The 27,723-nt window shown below is 34.7% G+C and overlaps 1 protein-coding gene across 10 annotated transcripts in view; it reads left to right on the top strand.

Moving 5' to 3' along the window:
* NLGN1 (neuroligin 1) overlaps positions 1-12,135 on the top strand; it is a 948,787-nt gene extending 936,652 nt beyond the window's left edge. For 7 of the 10 annotated variants that reach the window (XM_051859134.3, XM_089330921.1, XM_089330920.1 and 4 more), the window contains 3 exons: positions 5,049-5,261; positions 8,591-9,380; positions 10,532-12,135. In XM_051859134.3, coding sequence (XP_051715094.1) covers positions 5,049-5,261; positions 8,591-9,380; positions 10,532-11,354 — 1,826 coding nt within the window. In that variant the 3' untranslated portion in view covers positions 11,355-12,135. The remainder of the gene's footprint in view (positions 1-5,048; positions 5,262-8,590; positions 9,381-10,531) is intronic. The other 3 variants (XM_089330922.1, XM_089330924.1, XM_051859141.3) reach the window with 1 other exon arrangement.
* Positions 12,136-27,723: the final 15,588 nt, after the last annotated feature.

Here is a 27,723-nt window from a genome sequence, read left to right as displayed (position 1 = left end):
GTTTTATAAAATGAGAAGAAAACTTAAATAGATGGTACCAGCCCCTAAACATCATGTTTTACACAATCTTTACTCAAACTAAAAAAATAAAGGGAAACTACCCAGTTTTAACATAAGGGTTTTATTTTTAAATAGCCGTGCTGCTCCCTCCCATCCCCTGATTAGAAGGAAAGCTTTTTAGATAGACTTATTTGCTGAAAGTTTGGAGGTTAAATGGGCAATTAGAGGGATTTCGAGAGTTTAAGAAGAAGAGAACCTAGAATAAGTCAGTGACATGAGGTTTAAAGAAGGAATTGGAAATAGAGGAGCAACTGACTGGATCTAGCTTCTGAAAAGAAAGGGAGATTTAGCATACAGGACTTCCAGGTGGAGTTCTTAGTTGGAAGGATGTGAGGTTTTAATCCTACAATTATAAATCCTTCCACATGAAAGATGTAAAAACCTTAATGAGCTGTCTTTCTGATCCATATTCCCTAGGCCCTAGAAGGCTGTCTCACTATCATTCAAAGTCTCATATCTAAAATCCTGGTTCTTTAAAACTCATGTGGCCTCTATTCTGAAGTCACTATTAATTTGACTCAAAGATCCAACACAGTCATCTTTATGAGGCAGCATATTGATAAATACTGAACATTTTTATCTTATCTCTTTATAGCCTAAATTCCAGAATGTGAACTCCAAAAATTGCTGTATTTAAAGTTTTTGAAAATTAAGCACTATAAATGTAATGAACTGTAGCCCTCAGGCATGCCTAAAAAGAGGAAAGAATATCCACAGCATAGAATCACTGACAAATTCCTGACATTCTAGATGTCATCTCATATGTAAACAGTCTGTGTAATGTGTTTCTTCCCTGAACCCCTTTAAATTTTTCTTTCTAAGAGGCACCCTACGTCCTTTCTTCTGCCTTTCCTAAAGATATGTATATTGTTGTTTTATAAGAGACCTGAATAGAGATTAGAACAACCAAAACTGTACAAGGTTGCTGCTAGGCAACTAGACTTAGCTCCACCCACACGACTTAGGGCCTGCCTGTCAGAGAGATAGCTGAATTTGGTATCCATCAGCAGCTCAAGTCAATACCTTTGCCACAGTAATTATCTGCTTTTATTTATTTTCCCCTTGCCCAATTTATTTTAGGCCAGATCTCAATTTTCCTTTCCTAGAGCCTGTGGATCCATGTTCAATTGCCTAGTTTCTCTGTAACACCTGAAAGTAATCACAGTTGCCAGATTCAGTAAATAGCAAATCGAAGCTAAGTTGGCCCAGTAGATTTAATCAGACCAGTAGAACTAGTAGTTCCATGTAGGAACAACAATTGGAAATGTTTGGTCATTGAATGAGTTTTTAGGTGGCAGGGATGCTATTAAATGATATTTGTTCAACTATTTGAGCAAATAGTTGAATGATGTTGTCCTAGATACATAAAACAGTGAAATAATTTTCAGCATAACTGAATTGTGAGTTACCTTTCAGATTAAAAGCACTGATTTATTTAAGGCTTTATATTCATGAGTCAAGTAAATTAAAGAGCTGAATTTTCTTCTGGAAAATTTTGCTGCTTGCCCTTGTAAAAAGGAAAGAGTTTGCCTTGACAGTCATTATTCTATGTAACAAAAATGATATGTTAACATTAGGTTATCAATTAGTCTCATATTGTAGGAGTTTATAGTGAAGGCCAAGAAAGGGCCGAAGTTAGCTACAATCTGCCAAAACTGATTCAAGTGGCCATAGGGAAATTAACTTTTTTTTTTTTCCAAAGTATTCATGAAGGAAAGCACTCTCAGGTCTGGCTACAAAATTGAGTTTTCCTGTGGCTAAACTATCATAGAGTAGTTTGATGTAAAGTTGCGGCAACACTGTTCTGAAATGATTGTACTGTGAAGAAGGTAGCAGCTAGGTCAATTAAAAGAGAACTTTAAATGTATACTTCACTGGACGGTGAGGTAAAAGAATGCTGCCAATGGACCATTAGCAAACTGTCTTTTTAGGGTAGCAATTTTTCAACTTTCCTCATTTTAACCCTTCACTGAACTACAGGAATGTTGTTTGAATATAGTACCAGGAATCAAAGAATTCAGGCAAGCATGCATCAACTTAGCAGGTCTGAAAATATACGATTTCATTGGTTGGCTGGCCTTAAAAAGAAAACAGTTGCTATCCTTTTTCCCTAATATAAAACTCAAAATGGTTCTCTGAATTCACTCTAATTATCAGTGTTTTTTCAGATACATCAGAGAGAGAGTAGGAGAGAGAGACTACAGCATACATGTGAAATAGAATCAACAGTGAGGAAAATTCAGCACTGGAGAGAAAAATGGGGCTTGGCAGAGTAATCTGACATTGCAACTATAGAACAGAATAACTTTTACCTGATGATTTGCTCCATCTTCCATGCTATGGTTTATTAGTGCAATTTCAGAGCTGAATTGATTTTGTTTAAAAGTGGGCTTTTAAATGCTACAAGATTTTCTTTTTTAGATTTATTTATTTCAAAGACCCAGCAGCAGAGGGATAGACAGATCAATAAATCAATTGATCTATCAGCCTTCCATCTGCTGGTTCATTGCCCAAATGGCTGTAATAGCCAAGTCTGAGCCAGGCCTAAGCCAGGAGCCAGTAATTCGATTCTGGTATCCCATGTGGGTGACTGGGGCGCAGATACGTGGGTCATCTTCCTCTGTTTTCCCAGGCACTTTAATAGTAAGTTGGATAGGAAGTCGAAGAGCTGGGAGTCAAACTGCAACTCCAATATGGGAATCCATTGTTATAAGCAGTGGCCTAACCCACTGTGCCACAACACCAGCACCCATAGTGTTTCAGACAGTATTGTTAAACATAAAACTATTTTACCAACCGAATAGTGATTAAAATAGTACAATTAAAACGAATTATTGAAGGAATACTATTTAGAGTTAATTGCCTTATTAGGATATTTGTTCATGTGCTACAAATTGAATGATAGTTATTTTATTAATATAGCAATTTTGTATGGATGTAAAGAGTCATTTGGATGCAACTGAGTTAATGTTATTTCAAGAAGAATTAAATGTGTAGAAATCTTTGTTTTCTGCTGAATAAAATGCTATATTCAGAAATAGATTTTTTCTGAGTATAACTGTGATATTGAATAGCTATAATATTGTATTCTTGTTCTGTCATTCTTTCTCTATTTCATGCACATGTACACACACATACCTTTTCATTACACTTTTATTCTTCAAAAGTCCTTTTTCTCTCAGGTGCAGGGAATCCTTCCGTAATATTGTTTTCAGGGTTCATGTCTGGATTCTGCCTATTTGTAATGGAACCTTTAAGGAATTTAAGCTAAAGGTTCTTTCTTATACAAATTCCACTTAATAGCAAGTAAAGTTAAGGATACACTGCCATGTTTTGTTTTGTATTTTATTATGCTCCAGCTTGCATGAAGATTAAGTATTTTAAAATGCTTACATGTAAGAAGGCTTACACACACACACACACACACAGAGTGGAGTAGAAATTGTATAATTTTAGAATTTTTGATCTTGCAGGAAAATAAGGGAGAAAGCACTCATTTCTTAAAAATGTTCATAAGCATCCAGGAATATTTTTCTTCATCTATTGCTTCTTATAATGATCCTAAAAAATTTCTTGTCCTCATACTCATTTTGACTATATATTTAAATATTCCGCCTATAAATACTGTTATCATAGTCTGACTTAAAGGCAAATGCATTCCTTGCTTATTTTATAAAATATAGAAGTATATTTCAAGTGGAATAAAATAATCTTATCACATACATCTCGGTTCATTATGTTGGACTTCAGTAGTATGTAATAAGAGAATTCTCTAAAATTAGTTATGTAAACTTAAGAATGGAAATTATATATCTTAGTATAATTAATCAAGTTATATGTAATATGGCCCTAAATATTTTCAATATAATATATGCATAGTTCATAAAATGGAAGATTTTATGAAACACCTCTGCCTTTCTATTTATACCAAATGCAGAAATATTATAAAAGGTATTAAGTCGGCAACATGACTGAATGTTTAAAGTAGTATGCTAATGTACATGTTAAATATGAATATTTTAGAATATGCTACAATAGAATCTTTGACTCTTCCTTCTTCAACTTCCATGCTCATATGTAAGAAAGTCACCTAGCTCTTATTGCCACACTATTTTTTTACCTAAGCATTTATTTTTTTCAACTGCCTTTGACATTCTTTCTCTTTAGATCCTTTAACTTCTCCTCTGTATCCATTCCTTCTGATATTTTACATTTATTCCTCATGATCATCCAGGTCACTATAAGGCAAAGATCTAAGCATTTCAAAAATGATAGGAGCCTGAAATTTTAAGAAACTTTTAATAATTCTACAGTATTTGCTAATTGAGCAACTCTTACCAGTTTTTCTTTTAAGGTATTCTAAAATGTGGCCCCAAATTACCTGTAGACAGTGATTCTTTCTTAATCTTGGGCAATCACTTGATCTTTAAAAATGTGCATATATACAAATATGCAAAGAATTGCATATAATTTAATATACAGCTTAAATAAGGCCATTCTTCCTCAAGACTTAGAAAAATAGCCCACCATACACTTATTTCCTGCCACTCTACTACATATACCTTAAATTTCAACTATGTTAAGCCGTAAGCAACTTGAAATCTGATGGTGCTATATGTAAAACACACATTCTCCTGTGCCACATGATCTAACCAAATGTCTCCACCAAGTAACTTGGCTTCTGGAAAGTCTTCCTTGAGGTTTTTCAAATGTTTCACTCTCACTCCCTTATCTGTCCACTGTCATCTGTTACTTGGATAACTTGGGAAGGGAAATGTCATTTTATAGCTCTCATCTACTACTATTCTTCTTCAAGAAAATTCGTAATTTGTTTATCCTAGTGGGGATTTTTTTTTTTTTTAACTAAAGAACTCAGGCTGTGCTTACCTTCATTAACACAGGCTTCGTTTGTACTTAAACTTGATATCTCTTTGATTCATGTCTACTCAAATGGGTGTCAAAGGTGTATTTCCATTTTTGTTTTTCAGGTTTCTTGAGTACAGGGGATCAGGCTGCCAAGGGAAACTATGGACTTCTTGATCTCATCCAGGCTTTACGATGGACTAGTGAAAACATTGGATTCTTTGGTGGTGACCCCTTAAGAATCACTGTTTTTGGATCTGGCGCTGGGGGTTCATGTGTCAATCTGCTGACTTTATCCCATTATTCTGAAGGTAACCGTTGGAGCAATTCAACCAAAGGTATTATGCAGGTTGCAAATTTTGACAATTTTGGTGTCTGCATGCCACCACCATCAGTAGTATGTGATGCTCTGTACTATCTCTCTGTTCAAACTGAGTGTTAGGTTGAACTCAATAATTGCTTAAAACTATGTTTCTTCAGCTTTTCTGTGCATGTTTAAATTTTTGTCAAACTCTTTTCATTGTCTCCTGTGGAGCTTGGTAAGAATGCCCTTTCAAGCACACTTCAGAATAGTTAGCATTACAGTTACTTTTCTTGCTTTCAATGGGTGATTTCAGGTAAATCAGACAAAGACATTCACAGTTCTGCCATCTGTTTATTCAGTAATCAAAATCAAAGACAAGACTTTATCACAGGGACTCTATAAAATATATTTTAAAGATAATAGACATTTTAAACCCTTAATTAGTAAGAAGCTAATGAAACAGTCTTAAGGTAGTTTGTCTGGAAACTTGTGATTTCACTTGTTGTCTGAGTAGAGAATGGATATTGATTATTTTGCATGCATGATCCAAAATTGTCAAAGCATCCAGGTCACTAGCAGAACTTTTTATTAGAAGGAAAAATACTTTTGATTTCGTTCTTTTTCAATCTGTAACACCAAAGGTGTTTCCCTTCCCGCCCCCTAAAGTTTGGCAAAGCATCGTGGAGCACTCAGGCTTCAGAAATTCATGAAAATTCTTTGTTTCCATTTTGTGGCTTTGACATCTTTTTTTCCAAAGTGCCTAAGGCTCACCATGTTGTTCTTTATGGACTCCATCTTACCATGTGCTTAATCACCCATTCTAACTGCATTATTAATTTAAAATATCCACCAAAGAAGTTTTGTTAAAGTCTGTGAAGCAAATACTTTCTCTCCATTATTTATATATAATAGAGAGGAAGACAGAAAGTAAGCATCAACACAGACCATCTTGTGCTTTCTGCTTTTTTGTTGTCATTTTACACATATGAAGAAAGTATACTCTGTCAAATATAATTCATGCAGCACCTTAATTTGTAAAACAATTTTATCATATGAGAACCAGACTTAGAGTACTTGGTTTTGATGTCAAAAATACATTAATGCAGAACTGTAAAAGAATCGTCAATCATTAAATGAGTACTTACATACTGGGCAAATCATGTATTGTTATGGACTTAATTTACTTTATATAATCTCATTAATTTTAGTAGCATTCTGATTCAAGACAACAAAATGACAGAGATGAGAATATTTCTAATCTCTTAGATAATTTTGTTTGTACTGAAATGACTTATTTTTAAATAATAAGATCTGGGTTTTTTTGTTTGTTGTTTGTTTTGTTTTGTTTTGTTTTTAGTTTAATGGATTAAGTTGTTCTAGCCTGAGTACCATACTAATGCCAATATTTAGCTAGGTTTACATTAGGCAATCTTTATAGACATCTCAGGGTCATTTGATCATAACTGGGCACAATTGCTAGTTTCTACCAGTATCAAGCTAGCATTGGATAAAGTGTCAAGTTAGGTTGTTCACTGACTAAATTGTTGCTCATTAATTCAGATTGTGGAAAATAGTGGCAAATAGTTACAAAAATAGTTGAAAACTTAACATTCCATCATACTCTTCAGGAAAATCTGAATGCCTCTGGCCAGAAACATGAACACAGGCTTGGTCTAGTCCTAACCCCATCTCCAGACTGAGCTGCCTGATTTGACCAGGAGGTGCTCAGAAGATATCTTAAAAACATCAGACTGATTCTGCTTCAAATGCAGACAGGCTTTAAAAGCTGTCAGCTCCATCAGGTGTGCAGCTGCCCTAAGTCCTGAATAAACCACAACTCAATACATACCATATACACATGACAAAATCGCTCAATTGTGATAAGATATGTGGTTTTCCCAATACAAGTTAAATGGCATATTTCAGGCAATATTTAACATAACATGCATTTCCCACCAATATCTTCTAGGTATATTTAATGTCATTGAACCCCTGAGATGATAAGTAATATTATAGAAAACACCAAGTTTATTTTACTTGTAAAAATTTTGATTAGGAAAATATTTCTTTGAGCAAATGTTGGCCAATAGCCCATATAATCTTGTAAACTACTATTTACATATTTTCTGTAGCATATTTTGCTCTTGCAAACTACAAATATGTTTATAAAGATGTTGAAAACCAAACCAAACTCACATTAGTATTGTTTGGCTTCCTGAATATTTTTAGAATGATCTAGGAACACATGTTAGACATTTTAATATATATGCCTGTTTGCAAGAAAATCTAAAACTTTACTTTTCACTCATTTACTGCTTTGGCACCTTTATGACAAGAGTTCTTATCGCATTAGCATGCATGAATAATTAATCATGTGTTTAAATGACTGAATTACATAACTGTATTTGAAAACTGATAACAAATAAAAATTTTTTAAAATAGGCAAACTATATTTTTAAAAAAAGAATTTAGAAAATACTGTAATAAGGAGATAAAGTGCATTTATGAATTTGAATGACATACAGGCCTTATCAAATTGTATATGGGGCCATAATTTACAGTTCTAAATGCAATTAAGTGAAAAGCAATGGACCATGTATGTTTCATATTTTATGATAAATATAGCAGCACACATTTAACAGTGGAAAGTCACTCCCCACTAAATCCTTCTGCTGATGGTTTTTTCTTTAACCCAGTGAAGGCACTTCAAATGTTCTGTCTTCCTCTGAAAGATGAATATTCAGCACACTATGTCTGACATGAAGATCTGGAAAGAGTATGTCTAAAGTGATATTCTGTTTTGTGTGCCATCCCCAGGGTATGAACAAATCCCTAGCCCTGGTAGATGTGTAAAATCTCAATCATCCTTTTTAAGATACTATCTGGTTAAAAAAATATAGAGAACATTTTGAAGGAAGACAGATGCAGTCAAATTGACGGATATATCCCAAATCAACAATATGAATCTGTTGAAGGCAAGGGCGTTGGCTCTATTTGGTTGGCACAGAGGATAATATAAATATTTATGAGCTCCTTGAAAAAATATTTGGGGCTTTTTACCACTAGTTTTTATGCCTTTTCTTCCTCTTTTTGCTTCTTACCCCTTTGAGACTCAGTATAATTCTAACCAACTTGATCCCTAAAATATATGCCACTCAAAGCACCAGACTTAGGTCCACTTCTGTAACTCACTATACCCTGGGGATGACTTTGTGTTTCTCTTCTTAGGCAAAATGTCTCTATCTTCCTGTTTATTGAGTTGTATATGGGAATTTATATATGAGTACATGTCTAAAATAGCAGATGTTATTGTTTTGCCACATTATTCAAAGGTCATCTGAAACTCTTTGTGATTTTCCATAGGACTTTTCCAACGAGCAATAGCTCAAAGTGGAACAGCCCTTTCCAGCTGGGCTGTCAGTTTTCAACCTGCAAAGTATGCTAGAATGTTGGCCACAAAAGTTGGATGCAATGTTTCAGATACAGTAGAGTTAGTGGAATGCCTCCAGAAGAAGCCTTACAAAGAACTTGTTGACCAAGATATCCAACCAGCTCGATACCACATAGCCTTTGGACCTGTGATTGATGGTGATGTAATTCCAGATGACCCTCAGATATTGATGGAGCAAGGAGAGTTCCTCAACTATGATATAATGCTAGGAGTTAACCAAGGGGAAGGGTTAAAATTTGTGGAGAATATAGTAGATAGTGATGATGGTATATCAGCTAGCGATTTTGACTTTGCTGTTTCCAATTTTGTTGATAACTTATATGGATATCCTGAAGGCAAAGATGTTTTGAGAGAAACCATTAAATTCATGTACACTGACTGGGCTGACCGTCATAACCCCGAAACCAGAAGGAAGACACTATTGGCTCTGTTTACAGACCATCAGTGGGTGGCGCCAGCTGTAGCTACAGCAGATCTTCACTCAAATTTTGGTTCACCTACATACTTCTATGCCTTTTACCATCACTGCCAAACAGATCAGGTTCCTGCTTGGGCTGATGCAGCCCATGGAGATGAGGTTCCCTATGTACTGGGAATTCCCATGATTGGCCCTACAGAGTTGTTTCCTTGCAATTTCTCCAAAAATGATGTGATGCTGAGTGCAGTCGTAATGACATACTGGACAAATTTTGCTAAAACTGGGTATGTACCAAGGAATGATGTTGGCTGTGGTGTTAATAAAAATACCCTCATAAGCATTTTAAAACATTCATATTTTATGCTCAAATAATTTAATAGATTAATACCAGCAATATATTAAGTTCCTTTATTAAAAATTAATTCTATATTATTGTTTCATGACTTTCTTAGTTCTTGCTTTTTAGACATTTGAGAAAGGTTGATATTCATATCCCCACTGCATTACTCAACAATTAAATATGGTATTGGTTTGTTAATTACATTGGACTTGCTATTATTTAATAATAAACTAATGTTAATTTATAGTGCTTTCCAACTTATAATACTGTATGCTCTTTGGTCCTTTCTAGCACATTGAGAAGTAGACACGTCAGGTACTTTTTTTTTAAAGATTTATTTATTTATTTGAAAGTCAGAGTTACACAGAGAGAGGAGAGGCAGAGAGAGAGAGAGAGAGGTCCTCCATTCAATGGTTTACTTCCCAATTGGCCATAATGGCCAGAGCTGCACTGATTTGAAGCCAGGAGCTTCTTCAGGGTCTCCCATGCAGGTGCAGGGGCCCAAAGACTTGGGCCATCTTCTACTGCATTCCCAGGCCATAGCAGAGAGCTGGATCTGAAGAGAGCTGGATCTGAAGAGGAGCAGCCGGGACTAGAACCGGCACCCATATGGGATGCTGGCGCCTCAGGCCAGGGTGTTAACTCTCTGTGCCACAGTGCTGGCCCCAACTATTAACCACATTTTACAGAGATCTGAGGCCTTGATAGTTTCATATTGATATCTGTATTTGGTATACAGTAGTTCCAGAACTCAAATATTTATATGTCAATTCCAGATTCCAAGACATTTCCACTCTCCCATACTAAATCTGCTTCTTTGAGTATGAGCTAACTTATATGTTTATGAATATTTAAATGATTTCAAATCTCCAGGTAGAACATAGGCCATCTCAAATGTACAGAGAACAAGAATGTGAGACTTACTTGCATTACATTTAACAATCTACCTGTTATGAGATTTGAATTTCTAAATTAACTCAAGATAATGTTAAAACAGAATCTTCCAATGAGATATTAAACCAATACCACTGTGATTAAGAAAATCAATAAAATGATTTTGTCCTTGTAATTTCTTTTTTTTTTTTTTTTTCCTAGTGACCCAAATCAACCAGTTCCTCAAGACACAAAATTCATTCATACCAAACCCAACCGCTTTGAAGAGGTAGCATGGACCAGATATTCACAGAAGGATCAACTTTATCTCCATATTGGATTAAAACCAAGAGTTAAAGAACATTACAGAGCTAATAAGGTAAACCTCTGGCTGGAGCTGGTACCCCATCTACATAATCTCAATGACATTTCTCAGTATACCTCGACAACAACTAAAGTGCCATCAACAGACATCACTTTCAGACCTACGAGAAAAAATTCCATACCTGTCACATCAGCCTTTCCCACTGCCAAGCAGGATGATCCCAAACAGCAACCAAGTCCATTTTCTGTGGATCAAAGGGACTACTCAACAGAGCTGAGCGTCACAATTGCAGTTGGAGCATCACTGCTGTTCCTGAACATCTTGGCTTTTGCAGCCCTGTACTACAAAAAGGATAAGAGGAGACATGACGTTCACAGGAGATGCAGCCCTCAGCGCACTACTACCAACGATCTGACCCACGCACAAGAAGAGGAGATCATGTCCCTCCAAATGAAGCACACTGATTTGGATCATGAATGTGAGTCCATCCATCCACATGAGGTGGTTCTTCGGACCGCCTGCCCCCCAGATTACACACTAGCTATGAGGCGGTCACCTGATGATGTTCCCTTAATGACACCCAACACCATCACAATGATTCCCAACACTATACCAGGGATTCAGCCCTTACACACATTCAATACATTTACTGGAGGACAGAACAATACTCTGCCTCATCCCCATCCCCACCCCCATTCACATTCAACAACCAGGGTATAGCCAGATAAGAGAAACAAACTATTTTTTTTGATGGATTGCAGTAAAAGATTACTGAAGATTCCTTGGCTTTCAAGCTACAAGACTCTTACTATTTAAATAAGAAGGAATATTATGTGAATATACATATCAAGAACTTTGGGGGTTTTGAAAAAAAAGAATTGTATATATATAAATATATATACACAAAGCAACTTTAAAAACAAATTTCAATTGCTTGAAGCAATTGTTCTGAATGATACTTTTTCATTCACATTCAAGAATTAATTTTTTGAAGATTTAAGTTACATAATGGAATTAGGCATGTGGAACACCAAACAGGAAAGAACTATGTCTGAAATATAAAAAATAAAAATAAAAAACAACTATGAATATGCACAAGGGACACACCAATGGAATGTCAGATAATTTTCACCAGTTTTTATTTGGAGCCGTTTTATTGTGTAGACCATATTTACATATTTGGATAAGTACACAAAGCACCAATGCTGTTAATGGCCTTAGCAGAGGCTCATGCTGAAATTTGCCAGTAAAACAAACAAGTTTTAAAGACTGGCAGGTACAACATTATCACATAAGTGCTGTCAGTATAAAGTTGTGGGGATAAAGGAAACTGGATATTTTTAGCACGATGTGCATGATAATTTATATGCTTGGTGGCTGTGCTGCTGATTAAGCCGTAATTAAAATTCCTCTCATCCCATTGGAGTTTTTAATAGAAGCTTCCTCTATCAATTGGCAGAACCTAAAGAAGATTTTAAGGGGCAAAAGTAATTACAATAAAGTAATCCACAGTAGTTTAAATAATAGAAGGAATTAGTTATTAAAGGTATTTGAAGAAACTATAGGTATAGTGGTGAATACTCGCGGATATGAATCCCAGAAAAAAATTCTTGTGTTTTTAATGTTCTTTTCATTCCCATCTAAATAACTTAGAGAAATAGACCCTAATTGGACATGTGTTACAGGATCTATAATTTGCTGTGGTTTTTGTTACTCTGTATTTTGTTCTTTTTGGTAAGGTGAAGTGTGTCCAAAGAGTTACTTGAACAGTCTTTTATGATATGAGGATGCCCCAGTATCACCATTCTGATCACAGTTCTCAGTTAATTTACTCATGTTGCATGACAAGATGTTTACTAATAGTAATTCAATATAAAGTTATGTCCCTCTTCACATCACTTGTCTTTCTCACAGAGGTCCTTTCACTACAATTTACTCACGCAATCTCGGTAGAGTACGACTTAGATACAGAACCTAGGAGAGTCAACACCTGGAGGATGTTAGTTTTCCACATATGTGTGATTTTAAATGAATGTTTCGAGACTGCAGGAAACTTTTCATCCCCCTGTTTACCAGTAACAGTATATCACAGACCTTTCCAAATGTTTGTATATGTAATCAGATGTACATTTATATTAAAAAAATGAGATGGACTTAAAGAGCACATCCTGATAAATACTTTCTCTCTTACGTGTACTATATTTCTATTAGACTAAAGTTATGTGATTTTTTTTTACATTTTTTCAGATGACTAGCAATTTTGATAGTTTGTAAGATAATGCAAAGAACTTTCTCTGACAAACTAACTGCAGTAACAGAAACCTTTCTTTTCAGTTACTCTTTTTCAAGAATGAAAGCTTATTATACAAAAGAAAAACAATTGTATACTACTTGATGGAAACAACTTTGTACATCTTGGCCATGTCACTGGTCATTGCGTGAAATAAAGATAATCTGGATAATGGCTATTAGTCCAATGCTAAGAGACATGATCTTTGCTCATTAAAGAGCTAAAATGTTTATTGCTGTTTTGTCTTTTTTTTTAAAAAAAAAAAAAAAAAACAACAAAAGAAACGTGACTGTCTCGAAGAGTCATTTTTCTAGACCAGTCGGGTTTTTGAAGACATGAGGTAACTCCTACAGTAAATACAACTATGTATCTGAAGGCAAGTCTCATCAGTTATGGAGCTCATGGAACTTTAACATTTTGAATTTATATCTCCAGGAACTCATGAAAAATATTAGCTTTGTATTTTTAAATACCTCTCATATGAAGGTGTTGTAGAAACAAAGTGCCAATTGTTTTTACTTAGAAACATGGGTTCCAATTCTGATAATCAAAGGAAAATTCTATTGGAAACAAACATGAAATATTTCATGAAATAAAAATATCTAGTTTCACAATCTAAGAGTGACTAATTTATCATATCATATTTAGAAGGATATAAAGTTATCCTTCTAAGAGACTTAAAAGTATTAAGCCATTAAACTAACATTAAAAGATAAAAATCTGTTTTAAGAAATATATTTTATTATAATTTCCCCTCCCAATTATTAACTATCAGTAAAATATAGATACTCCGAAATCTGAAATAAAGTCTCTGTTAGAAACAAAAAATCTTCAAAAATCCAGAGTGGTCTACATGCAATTTCTGCCTGATGTGTTTATGCTTTTAGACCGTGAACTGCCAACATAAACCAATAAAAACAATTGTTTAGCATCTGAAATATTGTTTAATCATAAAGCTGTCTTCTATTATATTGAGTAAACAAACAGAAAAACAAGAACTGACAACAGAATAAGATATGAATTAGTATTCTCATAGCATTACTTCACTTGGCAAAATCAAATATTCTATTATTTTTTAATGATGCCCGTATTTTTGTCTACCTACCCATCTGTTGCTCTACATTTATCTATCAACCTGCCTAACCATACCCTAACTGACATCTACTTTATGTTAATTTAGGGAAATGATTTAGAAAAGCAAAGCATAGCCCTATTCTCTCTAAATTAAGATAGTATCAACTTCATCAAAAATAAAGCAGCCAGTTTTTATCGCTGTTCCCAAATCATGTAAAAAAGTCATTGCGAATGAGTGTTAGTTGTTAGTTTTTTAATTACAGCCTCTAATATTCTGAATGTAAGATGATGTCCCACATAAAACAGAACATTAAGAACTGTTTTTAAAGCTGAAACGTACTTTTTAAAAATGTAAGAAATTTTGAATATTGTTACTCAATTTTAACCATGTTTAAATATATTTATTCAAATGTAAGTAACAAAATTTAAAGAATATTTTGGCATTATTTATTAATTAATTCAAATTTTCCTGTCTCAAATTAAGCTATAAGTAGGCAAGATTGCTTAGGATTTATACAAACATTAAGCCAAAATAAACTTTGATCCATTGTTTTGCTATTAAATACATTTTGCAAAATGTTTATCAACAGATTAATGTTGTTTTAGATTATGTAGTAGGAAATGTAAAAGAGAAATTTCAGAGTTTTAAATTTCTATTGAACATGTGGACTATAAACAAAATTTAGCTGATAATCACAAGTACATTAACATGTTCAGCATTAACTTTTAAACATATCAGAATGTAGATTTCTAAAACATAAACAATATCAGTTTGGAGATATCTTGCTGGCAACTCCGAGCAAAAAATCTGAGTATAGATTATTTCATTCTTCTTTTCAAAATTAAAAGCCAAAATGAAACTTCAATTCTTGATCTCTACAATGTGTAAGCAGTTAAAAAAATTAGCTATCCATCATATGTAATACCAAGGTAGAAAACAGGATGGAACTGCTTCCTTAAAGAAAAGAAATGCCAAAATTCAATTGTTACATCTGTAATATATTCTTTAGCAGCAGTTATTTCACCTGTTGGTTTACTCATACTGACACATATTAATAACAATAAAAGTTACAAAGAATGTGGGAAATCTGTTCCAGCTTTAAAAACACTATTACATAGAAATTACTGGGATTCTTTTATTTGGCGAGTTTCACTGCAATATTTTCACAGGACAAAATGATGAATGTTATTTTTAGGAAGCTGTCAAATATCATGGCAGTCCTTTGATGTTAGTAATTTTGTTTTCTTCTGTGTTATTGGTTCAAAGTACTGGCCTTTTCCTTCATTTCCAGTAATTAGTTGTTATAGACTATCACTTTTTAATGTGAGTGAAAATTAGATAATTTGGTTATACTTGTGAAAACATGCTCCCAAATAAATTCAATTAATGAGCACTTCCCTGCTGAGATTTTGTTATCATTCATTTAATTACCTTGTCAAGCTTTACTGTTATGACAATTGTTTGGGCTTTTTAGTCAATAAACTAAGGGAATTTCTCCAATAGCCTTATACCTCTCCTGCACTTGAAATGTAACAACATACACTTCAGATTTCCATCAGCAGTCCCTAAAGAAACTTCCTACAGACATGCAACATTTGGTGATCAACTTGATTCTTTTTCATAAGCACTTGGGTTTGGTTTTATTCTGGCACTTTTCTATATTTGCATGCAGGCCAGTAAGCAATTTCATTTGAAAAGGGTTGTGGAGAATACAGACTGACTATGTGCAGGGCTTAAGTGCCTTTTCCTACTGAGATTTCATTTATAAAACTTGTCATTGTTATTGTTAAAATTTTTTAATTTTCAGATTTTGATCTTTTAATTTAAAAAATGCATAGGATGACTCTGTTATAAATTGCCAATAGAAAAATTTATTTAGAAATTCTTATATTTAATTTTATTTTAGTATGGTAACAAATAGGTCCAAATAACTCTTGGGAAAGAATGTTGTGGACTTTTGGAAAGTGAGAGTTATTTAGGCATCTTGTTTGATAGTACTTAAGAATGGAAAGTGAAATCTCTAACATACTATAAAATATTTCCAAATAGGTAAGTATTACTTAAAAGAAGTATGAAGTTGTTAGAGGCAAACATAAATAACATAACTATATCATTTGTTCTAGTTGGCCATTGTAACTACTCTATGGTACATAGACCATATTTACTGTCTGATTTATAGGATATTAATGGTAGCTCTTTCAGACCCTTGTATTGACTTTGTATAATTCCCTACCTATGTGCTAATGTGACTGAATTTAGTCTTCTATGAAAAGTGAAGTCAAAGTGCTAGGAATATTGTGTTGAAATGAATGATAACAATTACTGTTTATAGAAATGTGTGAAGGCACAGTAACAAAAACTCAGCAGATGAAGTTAAAGCAAAAGGAACACTTTCTTATGGCATTTCCAAGGTTAATGTCTATAGTATGTGGTATTTTAAAAAGAATTTTAGTATTTTTGATTCATCCTTTCTTCATACTCCTCACTTAGCAAATTAATGGGACATATGTCCTAGATTTTATTTAAAAATGCCATTGGATAGTCATGATTCAGTTTGTGTTTGGACATCCATGGCTTTCATTAAAATGCATTTATTATCATGAATAAATATTACTATGTTTTCCGAATTGTGTCGACTATTCTTAAACTCAGAAATAATTTCTTCTCTGCTTGGCACACATGAAAGCATTTCTAAGATGAATGTTCTCTTGAAGCTTCTTTTTATTGCCCACACATGTGCTGACAATTCTGACTTGATGGAAACAATGATATTTTATGGTCTGTTCATCTCTTGGTGAATGCAGGGAAAGATTTGTGGAGTTTGGGAGCTTGGAACAGCCCGTCACAAAAGAGATAGAAAAGAAGAAATAAAGAAGAGAATGGAATAAGGAAGGAAATGAGAGAGAAAGAAAGGAAGAAAAAGTTCTGTATTAAGTTATCTTTTACTCTAAATCAGGTTTAATGGAGATGTGTGATATTTTAAATAGACTTAAATAAATCCATTTGATTCATAAATCTATTGATTTTGAAAAGTGATTAATAACATGTAAGAAAATATAATAAATTTAACCCTTGATCCAAGTCTTGGCCAAGTTGGGAAACTAAAAACAAAAATAAAACCTATAGTGATCTACTTCTATCCTATTATCTAATCAACAGTGGTATTGCTAGAGAATACTACATGAAGTATGGCCATCTCTGCTCCATAGAGCCCAAGATAAGACCACAGCAAACAAATAGGACTTCATAGAATTTCCCCATACATGGCCGAAGGATCAGTGTTTCAATATTGCAAAATGTGGCTACATATGTCCATCAGTACCAAATAAAGAAAGCAATTGAAAGACATGTTCTGGGTGTTGCACTTTGAATAGAAGGGTTTTGATATTTTATAGGACTTAGTTTTATTTGATATGCTTACATTTTTCACTACAAAATTGCATTTTCTTACAGCTTACAGAAGGGCATTTCTGCATTTAAAAAAAGACTCAAATATATTCTGCAAATGACCATATTTTCAAGGAGTATAATTTGATGTGCTTCCTACTGCCCCCATTTGGGAGCATTGCCTTATATATCTGGTGTAAACATTTTTTTCTGTTTTAAATGTACTCAATTTCATGCTCAGAACTCTCTTCCTCTGTACTACAGTGGAACTTCTCTCCATTTACTGCAACTTCTCCTTCAATTACTCCTCTCTTTACTATTATGCATTCTTCTCCAAGGGCATGGAATTTCTAAGGAAATTGTTAGAAGATGATCTAACTAACCGAAACTTGAGAATTGGTTTCTCTGTTCCCCAGCAGGTTAAAAGTGATTGAACAACAATCAAGCAATGAGCGGAATTAGTCATGCATTCCTTCAACAAATGATGCCCACCACATGTCTGCTAACATGGTGTGTGGTAGACACAAGGGCCAACTATGACTTAGCCACTAACATACAAGTATTTCCAAACTTGGAATAGATTCACACTTTGACTCATTCAGATCATTTTGCACACCATATGCGATAGCAAACCATTACAAAATTATCTTGACTATTTTATTTGTCTCAAAATACAAACATAAAACAGTATTTGTTGAGTTCACAGCAATATTAGTTGACTTCTATTAAGCAAATCCATCAATCAAGATAAGAAGGGCAATCTAACCCAATAAGAATGTGTCCATATCTGAAGTCATAATTGTAACAACATAAATCAGGGAAATGAAGTTTCCAGTTCCAAGTTCATCTGATCCAAGCACCTTAACTGCTTTCTTATTCTTCTGCCACAATCCCAAATGTGGCTGTGAACCCTAACATTGAACATCACCATGGGTATGGAATGCTAATAACAGCTGGCTATGTTCTTTAATTGCTTAGAATTTCTTCCTTATTTTGATTCTATTTTTTGTTTTGATGTTCCTAAAATCTCTATCAACCAAGTTGCTTTCACTTTTCCAAAGATAGCTACCCTAACTTCCATGTGTCATTTTCTCCTCAAAGCAAAAATCTCCATTTAAAAACAAAATAGCTGAATGCTTTCACCATTTCGATTACTGTTCTTCTAATATACTCCCAAGCCTGAATTTCTTAGGAAGCATAATGTCTAAATTGACCATAATAAGCATGTACAGTTCATATCAACCTAATTTAGTACTACAAACAGCTTTCTCATTGTGAAAACTATTTATTTTAATATAACATACGATAGTGTTACATGTTTTGTGGTCACAGCATACTAGTAATTAAAATTGAGACGTACTTCCTCTTAAAACTCTTTAAAAATTCCACATGTGTGCTATTAAGAAAATTCTGCCTTTATTCTGCCATTCATCATTTGAGTTTTCCCTTATGTTCAGGATATTAAATACTATAAAATTCTTCCTCATTCTACCTCATCAGCACATTGTTCCAGCATAGGCAGACCATTCTATCTACTTCACAGTAATGAGAAATGTCTCTTCTGTCTTTGCCCAAGTCTTTAGCAAAAAAATGCCATGCAGAATTAGGCTGAAGATTATAGAGCAATAGTAGTACAGATTGTGTATATAATACAGAGAAAAGCAATGATTAACATTTACTGAGCACTTACTGTCTTTCAGGTTCTGTATCACAACCCTCAACAAACCACTACACATAATGCTCAAAATATCTATTAACCTTGTTGATGTTTTTATTCACCATTAATTTTTTTAAAATCTTATTTGAGGAGAAAGAGATCCTGTCTGCTGGTTAATTCCACAAATATATGTAATGGCTGGGGCTGGATTGGATCAAAAATGGAAGCAGGAGAATCAATCCACATTGCACACTGGCTGGCAGGAACCCAATTTCTTGAAGCTCCTATCTCCCAGGATCTACATTAGGAGGTAGGCATAGTCAGGGGCCAGAGCCAGGTATCAAGCCTAAGTACTCTGATACTAGATATGACATATTAACTGATATTTTATGTACTGTACTAAACATCTCCCTCTACTAATTGATTTTTTAAAGAGACATTAAGGAACTATAAGAAGGCTCTTAGGACCAACAGTGTGGCACAGCAGGCAAAGCCAACCTCTCACCTGTGACACCCACATCCCATATAGATGCTGGTTCGAGTCCTGGGTGCTTCACTTTCAACTCAATTCCCTGCTAATATGTCTGAGAAAGCAACAGAAGATAGCCCAAGCACTTGAGCCCCTGCCACCACTTGTAAAACCAGAAGGATTTCCAGGCTCCTGGCTGGAGAAAGTAACAGCACGCACAAAATAAAATAGTCTACAGTGCAAGGCAAATACCTCTCTCATTTCAGATCCCAATCCCTTAGTCTTCCCCATATACATTTCCTATTACTTTAAATTCAATGTCATTCTAATAAAAATTCCAACAGGATTTGTTTACTTACAAACCATAAATGTGTAAAGGTCAAGAATAGTCAAGATACTTTTGAATCAAAATAATGAGGGACTACTCCATCTCCCATATTTCATTAATCACTAAGAAACCACTATAATTTAAAAAATATGGAATCAGTGATCAATTCACTAAGAATAAAATGGCCAACAGTATTGACCTCATAAAAGGACATATTAAGAAGAGGGAATTTGGTGAACGCTAAAAAGGTGTTATAAACCATGAGGAAAGGATAAATGCTACCTAAAAATGGCTATTCATATTGGTAGTGGGGTGATTACCCTATGTCATACTCCATATAAAAATTAAGCCAGGTAAGTTAAAAATATAAATAAGAAAAGCAAGTTTTAAGTCTTTTAAAACACATAGAAAACTATTATCATGCCCTTGATGTGAGGAAAAAATTATTTAACAAGGCACAAAATAGCATTAAAAATAAACAGGGGGAGCTGATAAAGTTGCTGTGTGCAATGCCAGCATCTCATTTGAACACCAGTCCCAGCTGCTCCACTTTCTGACCAGCTCCCCGCTAATGGCCTGGGAAAAGCACGAGAGAGTAGCCCAAGAGCACAGGTACCTCTCACTCACATGGGAGACATGGAAGAAGCTTCTGGCACATGACTTCAGCTTGGCCCAGTCCTGGCAGTTGTGGCCCTCTGGGTAGTGAGCCAGTGATCCAGTGATGGAAGACTCAATCTCAGTCCCTTCCTCGCTCCCTCCCTCCCTCCCTCTTTCTTTGTAACACTTTCAAATGAATAAATAAATTAAAAAAATTGGAAAAGATGGGACCAGCACTGCGGCATGGAGGGTAAAGCCGCGGCCTGCAGTGCCTGCATTCCATAAGGGCGCCAGTTTTGAGTCCTGGCTGCTCCACTTCTGATCCAACTCTCTGCTATGGCCTGGAAAAGCAGTAGAAGATGGCCCAAGTCCTTGGGCCCTTGCACCCACGTGGAAGACCCAGAAAAAGCTCCTGGCTTCGGATCGGGCTGTTGAGGTTACTTGGGGAGTGAACCAATGGATGGAAGACCTCCCCCCCTTCTGCCTCTCCTCCTCTCTCTGTGTAACTCTGACTTTCAAATAAAACAAATAAATTTTTTTAAAGGAAATATAAGTTGAAATTAAAAACTCAATACATCAGTTTTTAAATTATGACAAGCACATATTGGAAGTAAATATGTACAGCATATAAAAGTAATATAAGATTAATGAGTCAGATAGAAAACTCTAGTAAATGAATAAGGAAAATACAAACCTATGATAAAAGTGGAGCTAATTAAATATTGTGAACTGAAAACATGTCTTTTCATTCCCTTTGTCACAATATATCAAAAAAAGACTGAAACTTGTATAAACTCATAAAAACAAAAATGATATAAAAGGATAAAGAAGTACTAACAAGTATTTAGAAATACAAATTAGATAAACTAACATTAAGAATGTAATACAATCTATGAAATAACATAAATAAGAATTAGAAAAGATACTTTAATACAAAGAATTATAAATAAAAGAAAAAAACTTTAAATGAAGATTAAACTGAAATAAAAAGAAGACTAAAGAACGGTTTAAGAGATCTAGAAAATTCCTGAAGAGAAACAGAAGACATAAGAGAGAAAAAGTCCAAAAATGAGAAGAGGAAGGAAGGAAGAGGGTGGAAGAGAAAGAATTTGAGCATCAGTGATAAGATAGACATAGATGACGCAGCGTACATATATGGAACCCTCAAAAAAGAAAACCAAAACAAGAGAACAGAAGTATAGCAAAATCCATAATGAAGAAATATTTCCTAATACACTTATATTAGAAAAAGTCTGACAGTACATTGTGAAAAGGCATACTGTATAGCTCGGAAAACAGTAAAAAAAAAAAAAAACTCAAAGACATACTCTAATAGGATTATTGAATGACAAAAATAAAGTCCTTTGGACTTTTAATTTCAGGTAAAAAGACTAACTCCCTTTAAAATGGAACCCTTTCATAATATAATTAGATTATCAGCAGACTGTAAAAGCGGTGCTTTATGCCAGAAGAAATAAAGTAGCATATGTAAGATACTGAAGGATGTAACCCAGAGATTTTTTTGTATATCCAACCACAAACTAAGTTTACTACTAATATGAAGGCCACAGACAAACTGCTATCAATATTCAATATCTTAAGGAATATCGTGATTATAAATGCTTCCTGAAAAATTTATGAGCAAATGACCTTCAGAGGAACAGAACAGTCACACTGATGTAAGGGCTGATGATGGGCACTGAATACACATTCTCTCAGAGAGCAATGACTACAGGAAATACCACGAGGTAGAGGGTACAGAGTATAATAGTTATACACTAACTTCTATATGGACCATGTTTTTTAATCCAGATATTTTTCCCAGAGTGTTTCCCCTATGATGATGTACCAGATCAAACATTTTCATTTTATGTTTTTTGTCTCTGTGTTATTGTATAATATTTAACAATAAAATAAATATGAATGCATGTGCTTTGACAACATAGGCAATTATAAGAAATATGAAGAGAATAGGGAAATCACATGCAAAAATTATTACATTCAATACTTGGTTTTGTTGTGGTGATAGTACTGTTTCTGCTCCGAGGTCATTTTCTATGTAATACGGAATACAGCAATTGAGGAATATTTTGATATGCTAATCCTATGATTGCCACTATCTTTGAGAACCAGTAATCTTTATGTAGCAGGATATTCTAATGCAACATAGAACCTATTAAGTAAAAATCTTGTGTTTAGTATATTAAAGTGAAAGTATCAGGATGAAGATGGTGAGAAAGTTCTGCAAACAATGACCAAGCCTGTTGCAATGGTTATGGTTTTAAAATTTCCCACTCTAAAACATATACCACAGACACACACACACAGATTGAGACTTATTAAGAATAATTTCTATGAGATAAATTCTTAATCAAAAAGAAAACTCATCTCTGTCTTATAGAGGATAAACAGAATACACCTCATTGTGTAAAAATAAATTTTGTCTTGCCATTTCTCTATAACTTTAGAACTAGCTAGCTAATGAATAGATGAGAATATATTGTTTTCCAGCTAATAAAAAAGGAATCGTGTAAGAATTTTACCTTGTCATTCCTAGTGAATCAGTGAGTCAAGCTATTTTTTCAAAGATTTTCAAATTTATTCATTTGAAGGACTAATGGCAGAGAGACAGGAAGAGTCAGAGAGAGATCTTCCACCCACTGTATACTCTCCAAATGGCTGCAACAGCCAGGTCTGGGGTAGTCTGAAGCCAGGAGCCAGGAGCTCCACCCAGGTCCACCATATAGATGGGAGATTCCCAAGTACTTTGCATCCTCTGCTGCCTTTCCAGGTGTGTTAGCTGGAAGCTGGATCCAGGCTGAAACAGCCAGGACTCAAACTAGCATTCTGATATGGACTGCTGGGTATTCAAGCAGCAACGTATCCCATTTCACCAACTGACCCCAGCAAATCAAGCTATTAGTCGCTGACAGCTTGCAATATCACAAAAGTAGAAACAAGCCGATATCACATCAGATAAAAGTACAAGTACAAAGTATAGTTCTGATATCCACCCTACAACATGCTTATATCTGGTATAGTCTCTGTCAGGAAATATATAGAAACGTGTCATACAAGGAACAAAAGAAGAGGTTGAAATATCCCACAAAGGTGAAATCAGCAAAATTCAGACTAGTGAAAATTTCCCCAATGAAATGTACTCCAATAAATGGGTAATTTCTTCAATAAATAAATTGCAAGGAAAAAGGGTGGTAAGAAAACATATAAATTTTTAAAAAGTTTAAAAAAAAAAAACTGTCTCAGGCAGTGCTCTTGTGTGATAAAAGTGACTTAGCTAACAAGCCTTCAAGGAGTAGCTGTTCGTAGGAGAGGAAAGGAGCTTTGATTGACAAGGTGCATTTGAAGGACTGTGGGGCTCATTTGCAAAGGTCTATTTGTTAATCTGAGTGTTTTTCCAGAGCATTTCCATTATGATGATATATTTGACTAAACATGTATTCCATGAAGTTTTCCTGTACTTATGTTATATTTCACAAAAATATAAATGGGATTGTAATCAAAGTAAATAAAACATAAATATGTTTTCAGATTTAAAGGATATGAGCTTATTAATTGCAAGGGCCTACCAACTACCCAGTACAATGAATGGAAAAAGCAGCCATTAAGACATAGCATTACCAAGCATCAGGACAGCAGGAAAAAAGAAAACTTCCTAAAGTTCCAGAGAGGAACAAAAGGGATTTTCAGTATCAGCTCTGGAAGCAGAAGACACTGAGTCAATGCCATCATAGTTTTCAGGAACAATTATAGTCATCATATATCTAAACAGAATACCGTTATCAGTCCAAGAAGGCCTGGATTCACCAGAGAAAGTGTAAGAAAACCTAGGAGCACTGCTCAAGAGACTGGAGAACAACTCTGAGTATGAACTGGGGAACTCTAGTGAGGATACCTCTAGAACAAAATAGAAACTGAGAGAGTAGCTAATGTGTTTCATCATGTGGGAAAAAATATGAATGGATTTTAAATTTTTTGATAACATGAGAAAGATGTATAAAACTAAATAATGATCAAAATGATCACTGTTAATGCAGAGAAAAAACAAAAGTACTATATCAAATGGAATGTAATTCTTGAATACATATTTATGCACATGAATGGAAGTACATTGAAGAGCTAATCATTACAAACAGAAAGCTTGGATCAAAGGATGTTTTCATTTTTTAAACAATTTCCTGACTTTTTCGATGATGTTATACAAATTTACATTACCACCAACAGTGTATTAGAGCACCTGTTTTCTACCCTGTAGCCAAAATATGTGACTATCAATTTTTTATCTTTTCCATTTTAATAGAAATGGAATGTCATTACTGTATTAATTTGCATTTTTAAATTGAGGTAAAGCACCTTTTCGTATGCTTATCAGCCATTGTATTTCTTTTTTATATTAACTGTATTAATTTACTTTTTATATTTTTCTATTTGTTGATTAATCTCTTCTTATGGAATTATAAGAGCTCTCCATAGATAAATAAAATCAGTACTTTTTGTCATGTGTGCTGTAAATAATTTTGCTCAACTTTTCTTCTGATTTTATGTTATTTTGTGCTATGCAGAATGATTGTGTTCTATTATTTAAATGTATCAATATTTCCTATATGTTTTCTGGGTTTTGTTTCCTGTTTACTAAGAACTTCACCATTCTAAGACTTTTAAAAAATTTATTCATATTTCTTCTGTATTGGCAGTCTCATTGTTTATATTTAAATCTTTTCTTAAATCTTTGATTCACCTAAAATTAATATTGACATAGCAGGTAAGAAGGGGATTTAGTTTTTTTTTTCCCACAGATAAGTCAAGATATTAATACAATTAAGACCTGAGTTAAATGGATTGTGTTTTATTATAAAGCTAAGAACTTTTGATTTTCAGCCACTGAAATCTAATAGATCATATAAGAGTAAGATTTTGGCATAAGTACATGAAGTTTGTTCCTATATCTGTCTGTCTTCTTAAACACATGCTTATCACTAAAAGCTGTTTGCCATTCTAGTATGTGACATCCAATCCCAAGTGCTTAAAAGAAGTCTAAGAATTATCCAGCCTCTAAAGAGAGAGACCTCTGACTTAGGATCCTGGGGCACACATGGAACTTTTGCTCATGAAATATATTCATATTTATAGACCATATTTTATAAGTGTCACTCAATGGCATGATAGCTTAGGAATAACAAATTTGCTGAGTGCTATAATCAGAAGAAAATCAGTAAGAAAAGAACTACAGGTGAGTATTTTGACCTATGTGTAGAGTCAGTGATGTTCACTTGCAGCTGGATCCCATACACTTAAACCAAATGCCTCAAAGATGTTTCCATGCGATTCCTGGGATTTCCACCAAGGAAGGTATCTCAAAGACCACAAAAGTTGTCTTGCGATCTAGAGATCTATTGGCCTGTGTTTACACCTTGGGTTTCTCCCCATGCTGGGCAGTAATAGAGCAAGTAGTCCTCTAATTTCTTTTTCTTCTACTGATGAGAAATATCTAACAAATATTTAGCTATTTTCTTATTTCAAAGATTTTTTTTATTTGAATGACAGAATGAGAGAGAAAGAGCAAGAATGAGATCTTCCATCTGCTGATTCACTCCCCAAATGGCTGCAAAGGCTAGAGGTTGGCCAGGCAGAGACCAAGGGCCTGGAATTCCATCTAGGTGACCCACATGGGTTGCAGGGGCCCAAATACTAGTGCACATTCTTATGCTTTTTTTTTTTTTTCCAGGCACATTAGCAGGGAGCTAGATTGGAATCAGAGCAGCCAGGGCTTGAACTAGATTTCCAATCTGGAATGCCAGCATCCCAAGTGGCGGTTTACCCCTCTGCCACAATGCTGGCAATCCCCTTATCTATTTTGCTCATCCATTGACAAAGCTATTCGCTGCATCTCTAATTTTTTATCACCAATTTTGAGCTTGGTTCTTGGGGGTCCATGTTCTGCTACATGATTTATTTCTTAACGTTTTTTATTGTAAGTCTTATAGAATCTTCAAACTGCTATAAGAAGAAAGCAAATAAAAGCTAAAAGGAAATAATAAAAGGTTCCACATTAGAGTTGAAGACAAATTAGCAAAATATTTTTGTTCAGATTTCGAGGAAAGCTTTTAGCTGAATGCATTCATGAATGTTTTTAAAAGTGATGTAAGGTTGGCTGGCACCACGGCTCAATAAGGCTAATCCTCCGCCTGCTACACCGGCAGTCCAGGTTCTAGTCCCGGTTGGGCTGCCGGATTCAGTCCGGGTTCCTCCTCTTCCAGTTCAGCGCTCTGCTGTGGCCTGGGAAGGCACTGGAGGATGGCCCAAGTGCTTGGGCCCCGCACCCGCAAGGGAGACCAGAAGGAAGCACCTGGCTCCTGGCTTTGGATCGGCGCAGGCCATTTTGGGGGTGAGCCAACAGAAGGAAGACCTTTCTCTCTGTCTCTCTCTCTCTCTCTCTCATTGTCTAATTCTGCCTGTCAAAAAAAAAAAAAAAGTGATGAAAGGTAATGAGATACTGTGAGGGCAAGGCTATATATAAAGAAATCCCTCACTTGTGGTCTAAATATCCTTGACAAACATTCACATATAGTGTATCTACTTCAAGTGGCCATTCTATGCAAAGGTGATGTTTAGGCAGACCAGAAAGAGCTCACCAAAGTGTGCATGGTTTCCAATTAAAAGAAAAATTGGGGTGGTTGGAGTAGGAGCTAGGTGATGGATAGGAAGAAGAAAGAACTGAGCTGCATACCATTTACAGAAACATGTGTTAAAGAGGGCGAACCATATACATGTTTCCCCTAGCAATCAAAAGTTTCTTTGAATAATAAGCATGTACGTTTGTTTCAAGAACTCTAAAACCACCAAAAAAGATTGAGGCCCTAGTAATGAGAGCTGAGGCTGAGGGTGTTACTATTTGTAAAGAAAAAAACCTTCGGAAGGAAGTTATCAAGATAGTATTCATCATGAGGAGTCAATTCTGTCCATTTCTTCTTGAGTTTTCCACAGTTCAAATTCATGTTAAAGTGTGTTTACTTTCCCTGTTCTAAGTCAGAGAGATCTTTTTCCAGAAACCAAGAAATATAAAACTATAGATTAATGTCCATTTAACATGAAAGTAACTGTATTGACCTACTTAACAATATCATATCCTTCTCTCTGCTATATACAGTAGCAATAAAGTGGAGTTCATGAGTTTTTTTTTTTTTTTTTGAGAATTCAGCCTTGCAGATCTTGGCAAAATCAACTAATCATTCTTCTGTACATTAGTTACAAAGATCTATTAAGTTGCA

Source organism: Oryctolagus cuniculus, chromosome 4 (assembly GCF_051225735.1).
Source record: "Oryctolagus cuniculus isolate XC-2025 breed Fujian yellow rabbit chromosome 4, ASM5122573v1, whole genome shotgun sequence".
In the NCBI taxonomy this organism is placed as follows: domain Eukaryota; kingdom Metazoa; phylum Chordata; class Mammalia; order Lagomorpha; family Leporidae; genus Oryctolagus; species Oryctolagus cuniculus.
Note: the sequence above shows the minus strand (reverse complement) of the source record. Positions and strands in the feature narration are given on the sequence as shown.